Raw genomic sequence first — 17,137 nt, 5'->3', positions numbered from 1 at the left:
CGAATACCCAAACGCCCCCCTAAAAACTTGAAAAGAAAATGATCGGATTGGGCACCTCCTTGGGAAAAGCGTTGAGTCCCGATTCCTATTTTTTGCCCTCCCTCCCCCTCACTCCCACCACCATCTCTACCTTCTCACTTTCCTCTCTCTCCTTCTCCTCCAACAACCTCACTGGTCTCTCTTTCTCTCTCTCTCTCTCTCTCTCTCTCTCAAACTCCAAATTTGGCAGGAAACTGACGGCGTGTTTGTGAATGCAGGGAAGAGGAATTCCCGGAATTCAGTTTTGCGCCGGCAGAGTGCGGGCTTCGAGAGCGAGCCGGAACTAACGAGCGATTCGATGGAATCAGATAAGGAACTTCCCGAGTTTAACCGGAACCTGTATCCGAATATCGAGCCCTACAGTTCCGGGTTTCTTAAGGTTTCCGATATTCACACAATCTATTGGGAGCAGTCTGGAAATCCCGACGGCCATGTGAGTTGCGATTCTTCGTCCAAATAAACGACGTAGATTTGAGATTGTTGTTCGAATTTGTAGTTTTTTTCGGATACAAATTTGAAGTTTTTCAGTTTTGTTCACTAGAGTCTGATTCTTCAGTTATCTGAGATTTCAAATTCTGTATTTTTAGAAAACGGGGATTTTTGAATCCTCGGAAAGTATTAGGATTTGGAAATGAACTCTGCTGGAGAAGGCGGCTTTGTGTCGAAAATACCATATTAACCGTGTTGGGTTGGGTTACTGGTCTTTGGTTTAAAATCTTGTGAATTATCCTGCAGCCTGTAGTTTTTCTTCATGGAGGTCCAGGAGGAGGAACTTCACCAAGTAATCGAAGATTCTTCGATCCTGAGTTTTACCGGATCATTCTATTTGATCAGGTTGCTAATTCAACCTTTATGATTAGTTATTAGATGCATTTTAGTTCGTCCTACATTTGATATCTGAAATTATTTCGTTATTACTAGAGGGGTGCGGGGCAAAGTACCCCACATGCTTGCTTGGTTGAAAACACGACATGGGATCTCATTAGTGACATTGAAAAGCTCAGGGAACACTTAGAAATTCCAGAATGGCAGGTCAGTAGGTTGTTTATAGCTTTCGATAAAGAAAAAGCATGCTTCTTTCATATTTCCGATTCTAAATTCATAGGATTTTGGTTATTTCATCCAGGTTTTTGGTGGGTCATGGGGGAGCACACTTGCCCTTGTATATAGCCAATCGCACCCTGACAAGGTGCATAGTTTTGTTGATTTACATTTCTTTTGTTGGGATTCCGATTCTCTTGATACAGGTCATCTGCACTTTTTAATTCTCTACTATATGATACAACTTTTGACTATTCTGTCATGCTTGTATAGGTTACCGGAATTGTTCTTAGAGGGATTTTTCTTTTAAGAAAGAAGGAGATTGATTGGTTTTATGAGGGTGGTGCTGCTGCCATATACCCAGATGGTATGCTACAATTCATTTGTGTTGGCATGAACCATATAATCTACCTTATGGATTGCTCCCCTAAATTCTTATAATTTTCAAGTACATGTTCATCGTTTCTCAGAACCTTTTAGCACTGAACGATTACTGCACTATTCTTACAATTGCATTAAACATATAAGAAGTGCAATGTGGAATTTCCATTATTAACAAAGGGTTGTTGGAGGCTTGCATTTCTGATGTAGTGATGTTAGAAGTTGATAGAACTCGTAAATGATTCCTAGTTATAGAAATCATCAACAAAGAAGGATTCTTTTTTTATTTTCCCTAGTAAATATGCTTGATAATTTCATGTCTACTATTTGGCATATTTATTAGTTTTATAGTGACTGATTGCTTCTGATATTTTCAAATATCCAGCGTGGGAGCCATTTCGAGATCTTATTCCAGAAAATGAAAGAGGATGTTTTCTCGATGCCTACAAAAAGAGATTGAACTCCGATGACCAAGAAATACAAGTAAGACTTACCTCGCTTTGGGCATATGCCGTCTTTCTTAAATAATGTTTTAAGGTCATCTTATTGAAAGGACCATGCTGGCTTTGGGCATTTCGTAGTATGCAGCTGCTAGAGCATGGACCATGTGGGAAATGATGACTGCCCATCTTCTTCCAAATAATGAGAACATCAAGAGAGGGGAGGATGATAAGTTTTCATTGGTACGTTGATTTACTGATTAGTATAGAAGATCTTGCATAATTTATTCACCGATGACTGAAATTCTCTTTTGACGCACACTGATATTTGATTTCCTGTCTCCAGGCCTTCGCAAGGATTGAAAATCATTACTTCGTGAACAAAGGATTTTTCCCTTCAGATGGATTCCTGTTAGATAACATTGATAAGATACGGCATATAAAAACAATGATCGTACAGGTAGGCATTTTATTATTTCTCGAACTGTCAAGGACATGCTCTGATTGGAACAGAAAACATTCAATCTTTTCAGGTTGGGCTTTTGATATTTGGGGATGTAATGATTTATCATATGTTGTTCCCCTGTCATATTTTTGGTTTAGGAATCAGTTAAAGTTTTATAAGTAGCATATCTAAGACATCGGTTTAAATGGAAAGTATAGTACCATTGCTTGCTTCCCTTTTCTTATGCATTTAGTTTGCGTATGATGCTTGCACATCATGCCTTGAGAGATGAATTATTTCTTTATTTAATTTTTGTTTGTACTTTCCTTGTTGTGACCATCTAGTTCTCTCCCCCTGTAATTTTATTGTTTCCAGCAATAAAATTTGTTTTGTTTCGAAAGAAAAATAAATAATACTTAGGGTTTATAGAGTAATAGCAAGTTAGCAACTGAGATTTGATATTGTATGAAATTTTGATATTCTACTTTATAGTTATTTGATGCAAATTTTCCCCATTAGTACGATAAATGTGTTCCAATAGAATCTGCATATCCAGTACAGTTAGTACTTTGAACATATGTGCTTATGTATGCCCTTCATTGTAAATGTAGTATCACTTGTGAGTTGAAAGAACTATAACAATTGACTTTACAGGGAAGATATGATATGTGCTGCCCCATGATGTCAGCTTGGGATCTTCATAAAGCATGGCCGGAAGCTGATCTCAAAGTAAGTCGGCCATTCATTTTTCTGTAAAATGGTTTCAGGTTAATATACTAAAGATGTTGACTTTTTTCAAAGCGAGCGGAAAAATACTGTAGCTGCGAGCCAAATCCATGGATAGGTCTCATCATTTACCAACAAAGCCAGTGTATTTTACATAGAAAGGGTTATTCAAGAAATATTTTATTAACTGTATTGCATATTGTCCCGTATCATGAGTACTGTTATGCACTCGACTGAATTGCTGTAGTCCTAGTTCCATTTTTCTTCTATACATGATGAAGTTACTGAACCGTTTCGCTCGTAACAGGGTATCATGAGTACTGTTATGCACTCGACTGAATTGCTGTAGTCTTAGTTCCATTTTTCTTCTATACATGATGAAGTTACTGAACCGTTTCGCTCGTAACAGGTTGTTCAAGATGCTGGGCATTCTGCTAATGAACCAGGAATAGCTGCAGAACTTGTGGCTGCAAATGAGAAGCTGAAGCACATGAAGAAAGGACAATAGGATGAGAAAGACGAGAATGCATACCAAAGAACAAGCAGCGGCCTTCCCGTTTGGCGGGCGCATTTGGTTCCAGATGAATGCACATAATTGCATGGGTATTTGGACTATTGTATCAAACTGTGTAATGTTCCCCTTTGAGGATTCGGCTTTCCAATACCCTGAAACCCGGAGGTGCGGAATTGGATGGGGGCCGTGAAGTATATAAACATTCTACTGATTAGTACTGGACGTTGCAAAGGATATCAATCATTTCTCTTCTATTTCAAGAAAATTTAGTGCCAACAAATAATGAAGAAAGACAAGTTCCTCGTACCGTCGAGTTTCCCTAAATATTGCATGTTTCCTTTGAATGACTAGATACAATTCAAGCCTCTAATGTTCAATACACCCTTTTGCTTTCTTTTGCTTCCAAGGAAATAAACAATTCCCGCAACCAAATACAATTCAATGATATTATTGAACAAACAAGATATCACACAACAAAACAAGCTTAATTTTATGGTTCATCCAAAGAGTCGTTTTCCTTGTGCAGCCCTGCGCAGGTCTTTGGTACATGGATGTTGTGAAAATATGGCTTTTTAGGAACAGTTGTAGGCCTTCGTCCCCTTGACAATGACCTGGAAGGGGAAGAAGCGGAACCTTTGGTTGCCGGAGAAGCACTGCATGGTGCTACAGCTTTCTTGGGTCTTATCTTTCTTGATGAAGTTTCCTTTATTACACTAAGCTGACAAGGTGTCCTGGAGGAAACCACTGCCTTCTTTCTACTTGAATCTACCCTGCAAAAGAGAAGGCTAGTACGATTAAGTTTTGATGAACACACATCCTTTGTCATTTGAGATGATAAATGACAAAAGAAATCAACACTCACCCTCTCCGTGTCACAGATCTTTGCTGCACCTTTGGAGATTTAGTCCTTTCCTTTGATTTGTGCTCTCTCTCAGGGCTGGCCTTTTCGTATGTAGAAACTTTACGTCTTAGTGGAGTAACCACAGATGCTTTTCGTTCAAAGTCTACGTTTGGGGTCTTCAAACAAGTAGCTCCCTTCATTCCCTGCATAAATTAGGCGAGCTTGGTCAGACCTCTACGCACGGAACCTTCAAGAGTATGCTATTTCTATCTTCCCTACGACAACTAACTTACATTTTCTTTCAGTCGTGTTCTTCTGTCTAATCTCTTTTCACAGCATCCCTGGGTATCATTTTCATGTTCACTTTGTCCAAGGCAATTTTTAGTTATCTGATCAGGAACGAAAAATGCATTAGCCTTGAGCTTTACTCATGACATGATAAAAAGGGGTAATCGAAAGTTCAATTACGGACTTACCTGTATCACATTCTGATGTTTGCTTGTGGACTTTGCCACTGGAGTCCCGACTAATGTGATCTCCTTCAGCGGTGCATGAACTTTTTTCTCCGAAGTTGCTTCCTTAAGCATCCCTCTTTCCTAAAAAGAACCCAAAACATTTCAGATAAAGCGTCAACGTTATTCCTGTTTATTAAAGAAACTGGTCACAACAGGTTTCACATACATTGGTTCTAAACCTAAAAGGCTTGGGATTTGTAGACTTCGGTTTCCTATACTTCACCCCTTGAGCATTGCTGGCAGCAGATGTGGAGCTTTCTTTCGGAATCTTATCTGCTTGATTGACCTGCATCATTGTTCAAATGTTAACAGGCATAAAAAACCATTAGGGAGAAATGAATAAACATACACACTACGAAGATATGATTTTCTCGTATATTTTCAGGGGGTTATAAGAAGCAACCTTTTGTGAGTTTTTTGAAGCATCATGCTTGCCGAGATTTATCCTTGTGGAATGATCATTGATATTCAGTCCTCTGCATCAAATGTCAAAATTTCATTAGAATGGTGTTCTAAGAAAAAGAATATTCGTAGAAAAACGAATGGTAAAGATGTACTAGTACACGCACCTGTTCTCATCAGAGGCTGTATTATTTTCTTTATCATCATCGTCGTCAACTTGTTCAAGGGTGCTCCTCGTCCCTGATCTTAACTTTGTTTTCTCTTCATAACCGTTTCCATTATTGGCATTTTCCTTATTGTAATTCTCATTCGAATCCCTCTCTTCAGAACCCGACAAGGAGGTAGTATCACCGTTCAAGGTCTCGGATAGGATTTCAACTTCATTCTCACCATTCAGTCTTCCACTCTGAGAAGTGGCTGACATGGAGAACCCTTTCAATGCGCCTTCCCTTGATTTTTTATCAACTTCCATGTCACTGGAATCATTATCATCAACCTCTTCACCAGGCGCAGGATCACAATGTTGTCTCAAGTCTTTCTCACCATTCAGTCTTCCACTCTGAGAAGTGGCTGACATGGAGAACCCTTTCAATGCGCCTTCCCTTGATTTTTTATCAACTTCCATGTCACTGGAATCATTATCATCAACCTCTTCACCAGGCGCAGGATCACAATGTTGTCTCAAGTCTTTTTCCATGTTCTTTCTCTTCAAGGTTTTGGCTTCCTGGCCCTTGCAATTATTAGAACGCAAAGAATCAAAAACCCGGCTTTTGACCTCTCGCCCTCTAAACTGTTTTCTTGAGGTATCTAAAGGCAACAGCTTGTTATACCCCAAAACATGTTTCTTCCCACTTGTGATCTCAAGTTTCTTCATAGCTGAACAAATTTTTCCCACAGGACTACTCCGCTCCATTGAAGCCTTGGTTCTCACAGGCTTCTTCGGAGAGTGAAAGACCAGAGCTTTGGCTACCGGCCGACTATTCTTTGGGACCACAATGTTCTTCAGTTTGGGGTTCCTAACACTTCGAAATGTTTCTGAATTTGAGACGGGCTTCCGATTTCTTGGTGTAGTGAGAGCCTTGGACACAGCAGTCGGTTGCTTTGCTTTAACATTTGGTGTTGCACAGATCTTATGAAGAGGTTTTCTGGCTCTATTTTCGGCATCAGCCATCTTATGAGAGAAGGAAGAAATCAGGGCCAACCTTGATACTCTAGGCTTGGAAGATTTTGCAGGATCTGTAAGTGGGCATTTCAAACTAGAACATAGCAAACAAAAGGAGCATGGAATTGTTATAAGACCCATCACAAAAGCAGGAAAAGGAATTGTAATTTGACCAACTGAGAGCTTTTCTTTTGCCAATATACCTTGGTGCTTTTCTGGCCAATGTTTTTCTAAGTTTCACATTAGGACTTCTTGCTGCCATAACCTGCAAACCTCCAATACTTCAGTAAAGTGAACTAATGTGATTCCAATTCAGACAAAATCTGGAACTTATAATCGCACCCGAAGAACGAAGTTCCTGTAAATTGCTTCAGAGTCCAATTCTTCTTCATGCTTCTGATCACATCCTACAAACCAAACACCAACATACTCAAAATATATTACCACAAAAATGGGGGGTTTTATACCAATGCCAACTGGATCAACCCATCAAAGTATGAAACTCAAATTAATGATCTTTAAGTCACCTAATTTAATGCTTTATCCCCTCAATTTTCTCAGCAACCAAACAGAGAGCTCCAAATCAAACAAATCAGAGTAGAAATTAAAATCAAAACAGACTAAAAGCTAAAATCCACACTTAGTCAATCACAAAAACGAATTTCATCTTCAAGCTAAAAAATCTTCAAAATTTGAAACCAAAAGAGCTTTTTCTGATTACTGAAAACAAAGGGAGGAAATAAAACTGATGAGATACTGGGTTAGATTGAAACGAACCGACTCGCATGCAGAACCAGTACCGGTCGTCTGGTCGGTGCGGGTCGGAATCGGTAAAATCAACGAACTTAGGGGCCTCGATCTTCTCGTAGAACTCGTCCCCGCCTTCGTGGCCGCTTTCAATCCCCACACTCCTAGTTTCTTCTTCCATTTCCGCAGAGCGAACGAGAGAGGGATAGAGGAGGAGTGTGTGGTTGCGTGAGCGGCAGCGGAAGCGAGATTTGGTCAGAGACGGAGAGTTTGAAGAGTGAAGGAGTCGTTAAGTTTTAAATTTGGCTCTCTGTGAGTAGCCGTTGGGGAAAGTTCTGATTTTCGGACAATGAGGTCACTGAAACGGTCTCTCAGGGGTGGTTTCGTCATTTGGTCTTCCTGCCGCCAACCATCGGATCTACCAACGGGTTTGCCAATTTTGACGGCTTGTCTACAGTATGGCACGGACGATGATTTTGTAATGCAATTCGTTCATGTACGGGTGTTTTCCAATTTTTGTTTCAAAATTTCGAAATCAGATCGGATTGGATCACAATTTTTAAATTGAAATTTTTTGGCATATTCAGAAATTTTATAATTGGAGTAATCTCCGAAATTTGAGATATATATTTTTTTAAATTTTTTGAATGTTCTCTAACTTTATCGTACATATAATGTATTGTTCTTTCTTAATATTTGGTATATGTTTATGTATGATTTCAATTAATTTTGTGGTATACTAATACTATATGTTTATCCTTTTTAATATATAAGTGTGTGTTTAATATAAAAACAATGAACAAAATGTATCAAAATTAACAATAAAATAAAAAAAAAATTGATTACAAAATATATAGTTCAAGTAAATAACTATAAACAATCGTAATATTTCGGAACACTTAAAATTCATATTCGAAATTCTCAAAATCTCTAAATGCATTCCAAATTATATTCCAATTTTTTGACAAACATTTAGATTAAGAATTTTCGGTTTCAGATTCAAAAAATTTACTATTGGAATCGGGTGTATCATTCCAACTTGAACCCCTACGTGCACCATTAACAACCTACCTTGACACAGTAATAGGACATCCACAAGGCAGACACCCAACTTTATTACAATATTGGCAATGTAATTATGTGTTATTACATGCCACTTAATACATTTAAAATTTGTGAATTCTTCAATGTTATTCTTCTCAGGATTAATTACACCAACATCCTTGAACTTTTTTGAGTTTTCACAAAACTCCCTCATATTTGAAACACTAAACACCCCTTCACATTTTAATTCACTCTCACAAATACCCGTCAACCGAAAATTCGCCTATAAAAAGGCAAATCTATGTTTTTGTTGCCACTACTTTTGTTGCCACGTACTGATCCTAAGCATATCTCAGATTGAGGCGTGACATATATAGTTTAACATAACATTTTTTTTTCCTAAAAAACAATAAGATTTTTTCCTCGAACACTTCTGCAGTAGTAGATCCATAATTTTAATTCCAAAGGATCCCAATGTAAAAGAGTCAGGCTTTCTTTAAATGAAAATATCATACAGTGCTCAAATTTTATTTTCTTTTTAAGCGAGGCATTTTCTCAAGCACTTGGGTTTACATGTAGTCATCTGATGAGCCAGTTTGGACATTTGGCCATAGATGCTGACAACTTTTGAACGAGCCTGTCTACATACGCCAACAACTTCTGAGCGAGTATGTCGATAAATGTTGATCAAACCCTATTGAATTTGTTTGACGTGTACTCTTAAGTGCTTTTGACACGTCCTACCAAAATTTGCCGAGTAGACATTTCATCCAATACTCAAAGCCATAATAGACACTCGAAGAATTCCTAAAGAACCTTCCTAAGTATTAATTTTCGGCCTCTAGTGGCCAATTGGTTCTGAAATCATTTGGTCCCTTTGATAGATCAGCCCGTACACGTGTAAGTCAAAAATAAAACATCCTCTAATCAAGTAAAAAGTAACTATTACGTGGTTTATAGCATAACTGATAACTTACTCTATATTGTATTATTGATCCTAAAAACTACCAAGCTTACGTGGCGCGCAGGCTGAGTAATTAATAAGCTAACTATGTCATTTGGTTGTGTGCAGGTGTGCCACTTGTCGACCGAGCTCGGTCGGGGAGTAAAATATGTTAATGTAGCATTGGGCGTGCTGCTGACTTCTCGATCTTACGATTGTGACCGAGGAAGGAAAACGTATCGACCTTTGAGTTCTAGAGCCTGAAGACAAGGCTGCTAGTTCTACGAAGTTCAATATTAGATTCGGCTTTCAATATGTCGAATGTAGTAACCTGGTAACACCTCACTTCACTGAGTAGGCTAATGAGATGACCTCTACCAACAAGGATTCGAAAATACCGAGACTTAGATAGGTAATCAGTCAGCCGGGAAGCATTGCTGTTTATCCAAATTGAAGGTGCTCCTTGATCGGCTGATTCTACGACTCTAGTGCTGTTTATCCAAACTGAAGATGTCGCCGGTTGCCTTCACTGTGTTGTTTATCCAAACTGAAGATGCATTGGCAAGACAAAAAGAAAATAGAGATCTCAAGGTTGTTGAGAGGTTTCACGTAAAGCGAGAGTTTGCACATGGTAGTTTTGTGTGTAGAAATGGAAAGGGCCTTGAATGATGCACTCCCTTCTCTATATATAGCAACGAACCTACTCTTGGCCAAACCAAAGATGTACTTGGACTAGAACTTCCAAATCCAATCTGATTAGGATTCGGCCAATCCTAGTTTTAATAAGTTTCTGAACCAAGCTTTATAATGAACCAGATTCATTTCCTAATTCTTAGCAGCTTCAGCCTCAAGACCCCTTGTTGTACTGGGATTCGACCACTTCGCCTTTATCCAAATTAACCCTTATTTCGATAGAACTCAGCCAATCTGATTGGACGGCCTACGGTGGCTGGATGGCCCACAACACTTCTAAGAGATTACTAGGCCGAGACAACTCTAAGCTCGGCCAAAAATATTATTTTGGGCCCAAACATTGCCTTTTCACTTTTGAGGTCTTCGGCCTGCAAATCTTGGCCAAGCTCTGACATTGAATAAGCGAAATCATCCCTTAGCGTATCACTAAAGGACACCGAGAAACCTTGAATTTCTCAACCACTGAGGTGCATTTATGGAGCATGATTGCACGATTTTAATCATATCAGACCCTTTTACCACGTGGCATCTTCTTGGCATGTTTGTCCCCTAATAATGACACCCGAGGCGTGCGACCACTCAAACGTCGTTTCACCATAAACTTGCCATTATATGTAAACGTGCATCCTTGATTCACGAACTTTTCAGCCTCTTCATTTGGATCCTTTGAATATTCGTCATGATTACATAATTTCGCGATCGAATCTACCCCTAGCTCTTTCAAAATAAAAATGTTGATCTTCTTCCTTAATGCCTATAAATACCTAACTTTCTTCATTCAGACTTTTACGCTTTCAAAACTCTCAAATATCTTTGCCATTTACTCTCTAAATCCAGAAAAGAAACCTGTTCGAAACCTAGAACACCTCTATTCTTCGATGGCCGCCAATACTTTCATCACCAAGTTGGTCGAGGAATGCAATAAGTGTCAGAACATCACCGATCGAAACACTATCAAAACTATCTGATTTGAGGATTAGCCAAACGTTTCCCATCAAACCCTCGGCCCACTGTTCAAGGATAATGTTCCAGAAGTCACCACCGAAATGCTTAAGGAACATTGCCTGAAGCCTTTGTTCTAAGGGTATGATTGGCCAAAATGGGAATTACCCAAACCCCAAGGTGTTAGGCCCTCGACCACTGTGACTTGGGCTACTTGGGTCACTCGGATGAAGCTATTCTTCGGCAACGAGTGGAGATTTCTTCGCATTTTTGACGCCATCAAATTCTCAACCATCGATATGAGCTTAGATCGAGAACTCGTGATGGCTGCCCTAAGCTTCTGGTGCTTGGCCACCAACATGATGGTCTTTCCTCTCGGCCATCTCGGCCCAACTGTGCTTGACATCACGGCTATACTCGGCACCTCTCCCACTAGCCTTCCAGTCGATACTTCTTTCTTTGGGTATGAATTTGAGTTGAGCCTATAGACAATGCTCGAGGATCGTGCCATTGAAACCTTGATGAAGGGAAGCCAAAGGCCATCAAAAGAAGATGTGCAGAAATTACACAAAAACCTCTTCAACTATAACACCTTGATCACCTACTTCACAGACTTAGAAGGGGAAGAGCTTAAGAAAGGTGAGCATGCGTCCTTCTTATTCTACTGGTACAACAAATACATTTTTGTGCTAAGTAGAATAAGTGCTTGGCCGAGAACACGCCAGTTGCCGAAGCCCTGGTTAGCGGTCACATCCTGGCTTTTAGTCGGCCGTTCTTGCCAACCTTACCAAGTGCTTGGCCGAAACTACAGTGGGAATAATCGACCTTTACAAAAACTGCCGGTTCTGGGTTTTTTAGCTCTGGTTGCAAGTCTATTTCTTGACACTGTGGCCAGAGCTCCCAAGCTTCAACTCTTCCAAAACAATAGATCTTGAGCTGGCCTCACGACCCATTTCTTCCTACTTGGCATAAGAGATCTTCAAATACTTATTCGGCCTAAAAGACCTGTCAGACGACCAATTCCAAATTTGCTGTCGTCAGACATACACCTCTTCTATCATTCTTCCCCAATCAGCATGGGAAGAGGCCTTGGAGACTGATCTGAAAAATTCCTGGGGTTCATTCATCATCACTCGTGACCTGCCCTATGGTTGTGAGGCTCGATGAGGAGGCTGGGAAGTCTATCATCCCAACTTCCTGGCTCATCAATTGGGCTATCTTCAGGGATGCCCTATGCCATTCCTTATTTCTTTCTCCATTTTGAGCCGAGAACGCTTCTTCGGTTCCTCAGAGAATGAATGTGAGGTGGCCGAGAAGGAATCGATGCCCTAAATTTTATCTTTGGCCAAAAACCCCAGAATCCCGATATGCCAGTATCTTCGCTGATTGGTGGGATACCTATACTAAGGACTTCTTTAGAACTTTGGCCAAGGAAGTTTCACAAAAGCTTTTCGGCGACCGCCCCAAAAAGACTTACACTCCAAAGTCGAAAGAAATGGCCCAAGGTATATACTTTTTACTTTCCTTGTTTATCTATTTTGTTCAAACTTCATTTTGACTTGAGCTCAGTGTTTCTAGGTGGCCGTACCATAAAATGGGTCGACGTGGTGGCAACGGCCGTGACCAAAAAAGAACTTGCTCCTTCCCTGAAGAAAACTGCAGTTGCTACACCAACCCCGCCGAGCAAACGGTCTAACCCAAAGGATGAGACGACTGGTGATGCTTCTTGGCTGAAGAAACATGTCAAGAAATTGGCAAAGAAAAGGGAATGGGAGATCCATGTTATCTCTTGCCAAACCAAAGGTTCAATTACTCTCACTCCTCTTCCTTCCTCTACTGTTAAGGTCTCAACCGTGGTGTAGCAAGACTCGGTGGTCCCATCTACGTGCTTGTTGACTACGGCCCAACCTACCACTAAAGCTGTTGTCATTGTTGCACCAGCCGCTGCTCACGGCTGAAGTTGGCCCGACTGTTGCCACTATGGAGAAGGTGACTCTTGCGGACAAAAAGAAACTCCCCCTAATCCAAAGAAAGCCTGGAAGAAGTGGTATATAATTTTATGTTGTTTTTCTATCTTGAACCCCTTGTCTAACTATTAATCCTTTTTGTTTAGGACGAAAGGGAAAGGTCTCTGCCGGTGAAACAACCTCGATTAGCTGAACTACCAACCATCAACCCTCAACTGGTGGTCGAGGCGGCGGATAAAGCCGACGCTTCTGTAGTTGAAGCAGGTTCGGGACATGAAAGGACATTCCCTGTCCAGCTAGAGGCGACAGTAGAGGCATCGATTCATCCATAGGACTAGAATCTCAACATCCCTCATGAGGATGTTACTTTAACCTTTGTAAGAATCATCACTATGCCTTTTTCAATTCCCAACCTTTGAATTTTGAACCAAGAACAAACATTAAACACCAGGTGCCCAATCGCTCATTTCACCTACAATTTTATGCACCAAAGAGTGTTATTTATATTTCTTGGCCGTCTCAGTGGCCATTGAATGTGGATAGCCTCCATCAGCCATGTGAATTAAAAGGCTCCCTTAAACACTGGGCTCAACCATTAAGTTCTCTAGGTTCGAGCAACGAACCAGCAGACATGGTCGAAGTCTTCTCTCGGCAGGTCTTAGAGCAAACTTTCCTTTTTCCCGTTCCTCTGACTTGACTTTTCTAAACATATATATATATATATATATATATATTTTTTTTTTTATGCAGCCTTCATGGGTAATCGAACTCGACACCCTTCTTTCCAGTTTTTCAGGGACGGCCGGTTCTTCGGCCACTACAGCTGAACCTTTTGAATCAACGGTTGAGTCAAATACCCTTGCCAAGCTGCAGGAGCAGAAGCTCTTGTCTCTCTCGACATTTCAAATCCTTGAACGCAAAAGCCTAAACTTTGCAGGAGAATGTTTGAACGACCTTGCAGCCGATGGCCTACTGAGCAATGAAATTATCACTCACCTGTTTTTTATCCTAGAACAAACCCGAGAATATTTTGATATCTTCAAGAGAGCTATTCGGGCAAAAACTTACCTTAAGGCCATAATGGTCGCTCAAGAAGCTCTTCGTCAAGAGCTCAAGGCAATGAAGGCGAAGAAATAACAATTGGCCGACCTTGACTGTCAAATTTTCAAACTCCAACATCAGAGGTTGGCCATTGCCTTTGATCTCGCAAATGATTTTGAGTGAAGCAGACCTCATTTAGCTGAATATGCGGCTAGTGCGAAGCAGATCGAACAACTGAAGATGGACAAGAGAACACGGCAAACCGAAGTCATAATGGGCGAAGTGAGGTGGTTAGAGTTGAAAACCACCCGTGAAGATTTCCTTCCTTCGTCCCCTTAGAACTTTGTCTTTATTATAAATTGGTCGATTAGTTTTGCTTGTACACATTTTTTGCAAAATTAATGAAATGAACTCTTATTCAATGACTGGATAATATTTTTTTAAAAACTTCCCATTGATTGGTAGTTTATGAATTAAACCGATTTGATCCTTGAGATGGGATGCCCTATTGCTGAGAACGTTGTGGACGATGAATGGTCCTTCCCAAAAAATCTAGGATCTTTAATTCCTATTGTCAACATAGTTCACCAAACTATCTCACCTTTGTCGAACGTTTTTTGTTTGACTAGTCGATTTTAAGCCCGCTCGACGATCTTATTCTGCGTCACTAATAAGTTATAAGCATCAAGACAGATTTTTTCCAAGTCTTCTAACTTTTGCCTCATGGCCTAATTGTACTCGGCACTAAACAAACTGGTTTGTTTGATTATTCGTAACGAGTTTATGCTTAACTCAACCAGTAGTATTGCGTCGTTCCCATAAGTCAATGTATATGGGGTCCTGGTTGCCAATCGAAGTGAAGTTTGATATACCCACAATGCCTCGTTTAACTTCAAATGCCACATACCAGGTTTTTGTTTTATCATTTTTTCAAGAATGCCGATAAAAAATTTATTACTTGCTTCGGCTTATCCATTCGCTTGTGGGTAATACGGCTTAGACTGATCGAGCTGAATTTTCAAACTCGCCGAATATTTCTTGAACTTGTCGGATGTAAAAATTGTACTGTTGTCTGCTATGCTTGTTTTTGGTACGCTAAATCTGGTTACAATATTTTCTTCTACAAAATTGCGAACTTCCTTAGATGTTAATTCAACATATGATTTCGCTTCGACCCATTTAGTGAAGCAGTCCGTTGAGACGAGTATCCACGTATGCTTTGCTGATCCGGAAGAGGGTGTGATTTTGTCGATTCCATGGCCCATCCTTTAAATGACAAAGGTTTGGTGACCAAGTGAAGTGATTCGGTCGTTACTCTTTGCACATGGTCGTGGATCTGACATTGCACACATCCTTATGCGTGATCGATGAAATCCTTCAACATACTCGGCTAGAAATATCCATGTCGACGAAGTAACCAGCATATTTTTTGTCCGGATTGATGCGTTTCGCATATTCCTTCATGTGCCTCTGTAATTGCTTGGGTTGTTTTTCCGGGCCGAGGCATAATAGCAACAAACCGTCTTCACCTTTTTGGTATAACTCATTTTGATACATTACGTAATTTATGGCGTGAACCCTTGTTTTGTGGTCATGTTTGACACTAGGATTGTCGAGGTATTGCATGATTGACCTCCTTCAGTCGTCTGTTAATGTCTTGACTGCATAAACATCTATAAGAACTTCTCGTTCCAACCACGAAGGTAAAGACATGACTCATGTATAGATCACACGGTCGTGTTGGAGAACTTGTTGATTAACCAAGGCCGGGTATGATCGTCGTACTACAAGTATTGCTTAACCCAGCTTGCCTTCTAGGAGTTGTGCTCTAGAAGCTATTTGGGCCAGTTCGTCCGCATCAGTGTTTCGACTTTGTGAGATGTGCTTGAAAGTGATCCTGGGCGCCAGAGTACAACTCATGCAACGGAAAGTTCCATTGAGTTGGTTAATCACAAGTGCTGAATCGCCTAGAATAAGTACGTGAGCTGCCCTTAAGTCATGAAAAATGTTAAAGCCAATGATAAGAGCTTCGTATTCGACTTGATTATTCGTGCAATCAATATCTAGCTTGAGAGAAAAATACCAACGGTGGTGGTCTGGGGATTGGATGATGATCCCAACACTAGCCGAGGTTGAGGTATTAGAACCATCAAAATACATCGTCCAATAATTATCACTTATTGCCACCATGCCGATGTTGATGTCGTTGCCCCCAAAACCATATGGGGAAGGATGTTGAGCCAAGAAATTGGCTAAGGTTTGTCCTTTAATAGCTTTTTGAGGCACATAAGAAAACTCAGACAACGCTATTCTCCATTTCCTAATTCGGCCTTTTACTATTGATTGAGTGAGCATGTAGCGAATAACATCTGTCTGGGCGATGACTTGAGTAACCGATGAGAGCATATAATGCCATAGTTTTGACGCGATGAAAAACAAGGCCAGACAGAGCTTTTCGATAGCTGAATAATTTTTTTTCAGGTGAGTTGAGGTTTCGACTAAGATAAAAAATAGCCTGCTCGCGCCCAATGTCGTTATCTTGTGTAAGAAGACAATCGATGGATTCCTTAACTGCTATATAGCTTGAAGGGTCTATCGTACCAAGGCCGCATGAGGATGGGTAGGGTTGTGAGGGAAACTTTGATTTGTGTGAAAACGTCTTGATGTTCTTCACGCCACTCAAATTTGTCAGAATCCTTGAGTTTTAAAAGCATGGAGAAGGCATTCATTTTTCCTACTGAATTAGCAATAAAGCGAAGGAGGAAATTAATGTTGCCGAGCAAAGATTGTAGTTGTTTTTTGTTCGTCAAGGGTGAAGCATCGATGATTGAGTGAGCCTTATTTTTGTCCACCTTGATGTGACGATGGTGTATAAGGAAACCCAAGAAGTTGTCGACTGATACATCGAAAGCGCACTTAGTCAGGTTTATTTTGAGATTATGTTGACGCATATGAAGGAAAACTTGTCGAAAATCATCTAGATGCATTCGTGCAACCCTTTGATTTAACTACCACATCGTCGATATACACTTCTATGACCATACTAATCAGGTCATGAAAGATGGTATTCATAGCACGTTGGTATGTGGCACCAACATTTTAAAGGACGAATGGCATGATTACCCATTCGTAGGTCCCGAGGGCCCCTGGGCAACAAAAGGCAATTTTGTGGACATCGGTTTTGGCAATAAAGATCTGGCTATAGCCAGTATGGCCATCCATGAAGGACAACATCTCATGGTTAGCTCCAGTGT

The 17,137-nt window shown here is 40.4% G+C and overlaps 2 protein-coding genes across 2 annotated transcripts; one reads left to right on the top strand and one right to left on the bottom strand.

Annotated features, from left to right (window-relative positions):
• The first annotated feature begins 12 nt into the window (after positions 1-12).
• On the top strand, positions 13-3,940 carry LOC103967074 (proline iminopeptidase). Its single transcript, XM_048574148.1, has 11 exons — positions 13-174; positions 258-472; positions 775-873; positions 961-1,071; positions 1,166-1,228; positions 1,354-1,447; positions 1,847-1,944; positions 2,043-2,144; positions 2,248-2,361; positions 3,001-3,075; positions 3,482-3,940. Exons 1-11 carry the CDS (start codon positions 39-41, stop codon positions 3,578-3,580), a joined length of 1,206 nt encoding a protein of 401 aa, XP_048430105.1. The 5' UTR covers positions 13-38; the 3' UTR covers positions 3,581-3,940.
• On the bottom strand, positions 3,901-7,641 carry LOC125472529. Its single transcript, XM_048574149.1, has 10 exons — positions 7,284-7,641; positions 6,849-6,913; positions 6,710-6,771; positions 5,512-6,600; positions 5,346-5,418; positions 5,109-5,228; positions 4,904-5,023; positions 4,721-4,816; positions 4,449-4,630; positions 3,901-4,356 (listed from the first exon to the last, which is right to left on the bottom strand). Exons 1-10 carry the CDS (start codon positions 7,432-7,434, stop codon positions 4,077-4,079), a joined length of 2,238 nt encoding a protein of 745 aa, XP_048430106.1. The 5' UTR covers positions 7,435-7,641; the 3' UTR covers positions 3,901-4,076.
• Positions 7,642-17,137: the final 9,496 nt, after the last annotated feature.

The sequence above is a fragment of a genome, unplaced genomic scaffold, assembly GCF_019419815.1.
Source record: "Pyrus x bretschneideri cultivar Hongxiangsu unplaced genomic scaffold, Pyrus_bretschneideri_v1 Contig7, whole genome shotgun sequence".
Classification (NCBI taxonomy): Eukaryota; Viridiplantae; Streptophyta; class Magnoliopsida; order Rosales; family Rosaceae; genus Pyrus; species Pyrus x bretschneideri.
This window is presented reverse-complemented; position numbering and strand designations above follow the sequence as displayed.

Bases quoted from the DNA above. Each gene is read 5' to 3' on its own strand.
- LOC125472529 (XM_048574149.1), bottom strand. From the start codon at position 7,434: ATGGAAGAAGAAACTAGGAGTGTGGGGATTGAAAGCGGCCACGAAGGC. The intron at 4,817-4,903 runs GTAAGTCCGTAA...GTTCCTGATCAG, and splicing joins AACATCAGAATGTGATACAG to ATAACTAAAAATTGCCTTGG. The intron at 4,357-4,448 runs GTGAGTGTTGAT...TCTCTTTTGCAG, and splicing joins AGATCTGTGACACGGAGAGG to GGTAGATTCAAGTAGAAAGA.
- LOC103967074 (XM_048574148.1), top strand. From the start codon at position 39: ATGATCGGATTGGGCACCTCCTTGGGAAAAGCGTTGAGTCCCGATTCC. The intron at 874-960 runs GTTGCTAATTCA...CGTTATTACTAG, and splicing joins GGATCATTCTATTTGATCAG to AGGGGTGCGGGGCAAAGTAC. The intron at 3,076-3,481 runs GTAAGTCGGCCA...CGCTCGTAACAG, and splicing joins GGCCGGAAGCTGATCTCAAA to GTTGTTCAAGATGCTGGGCA.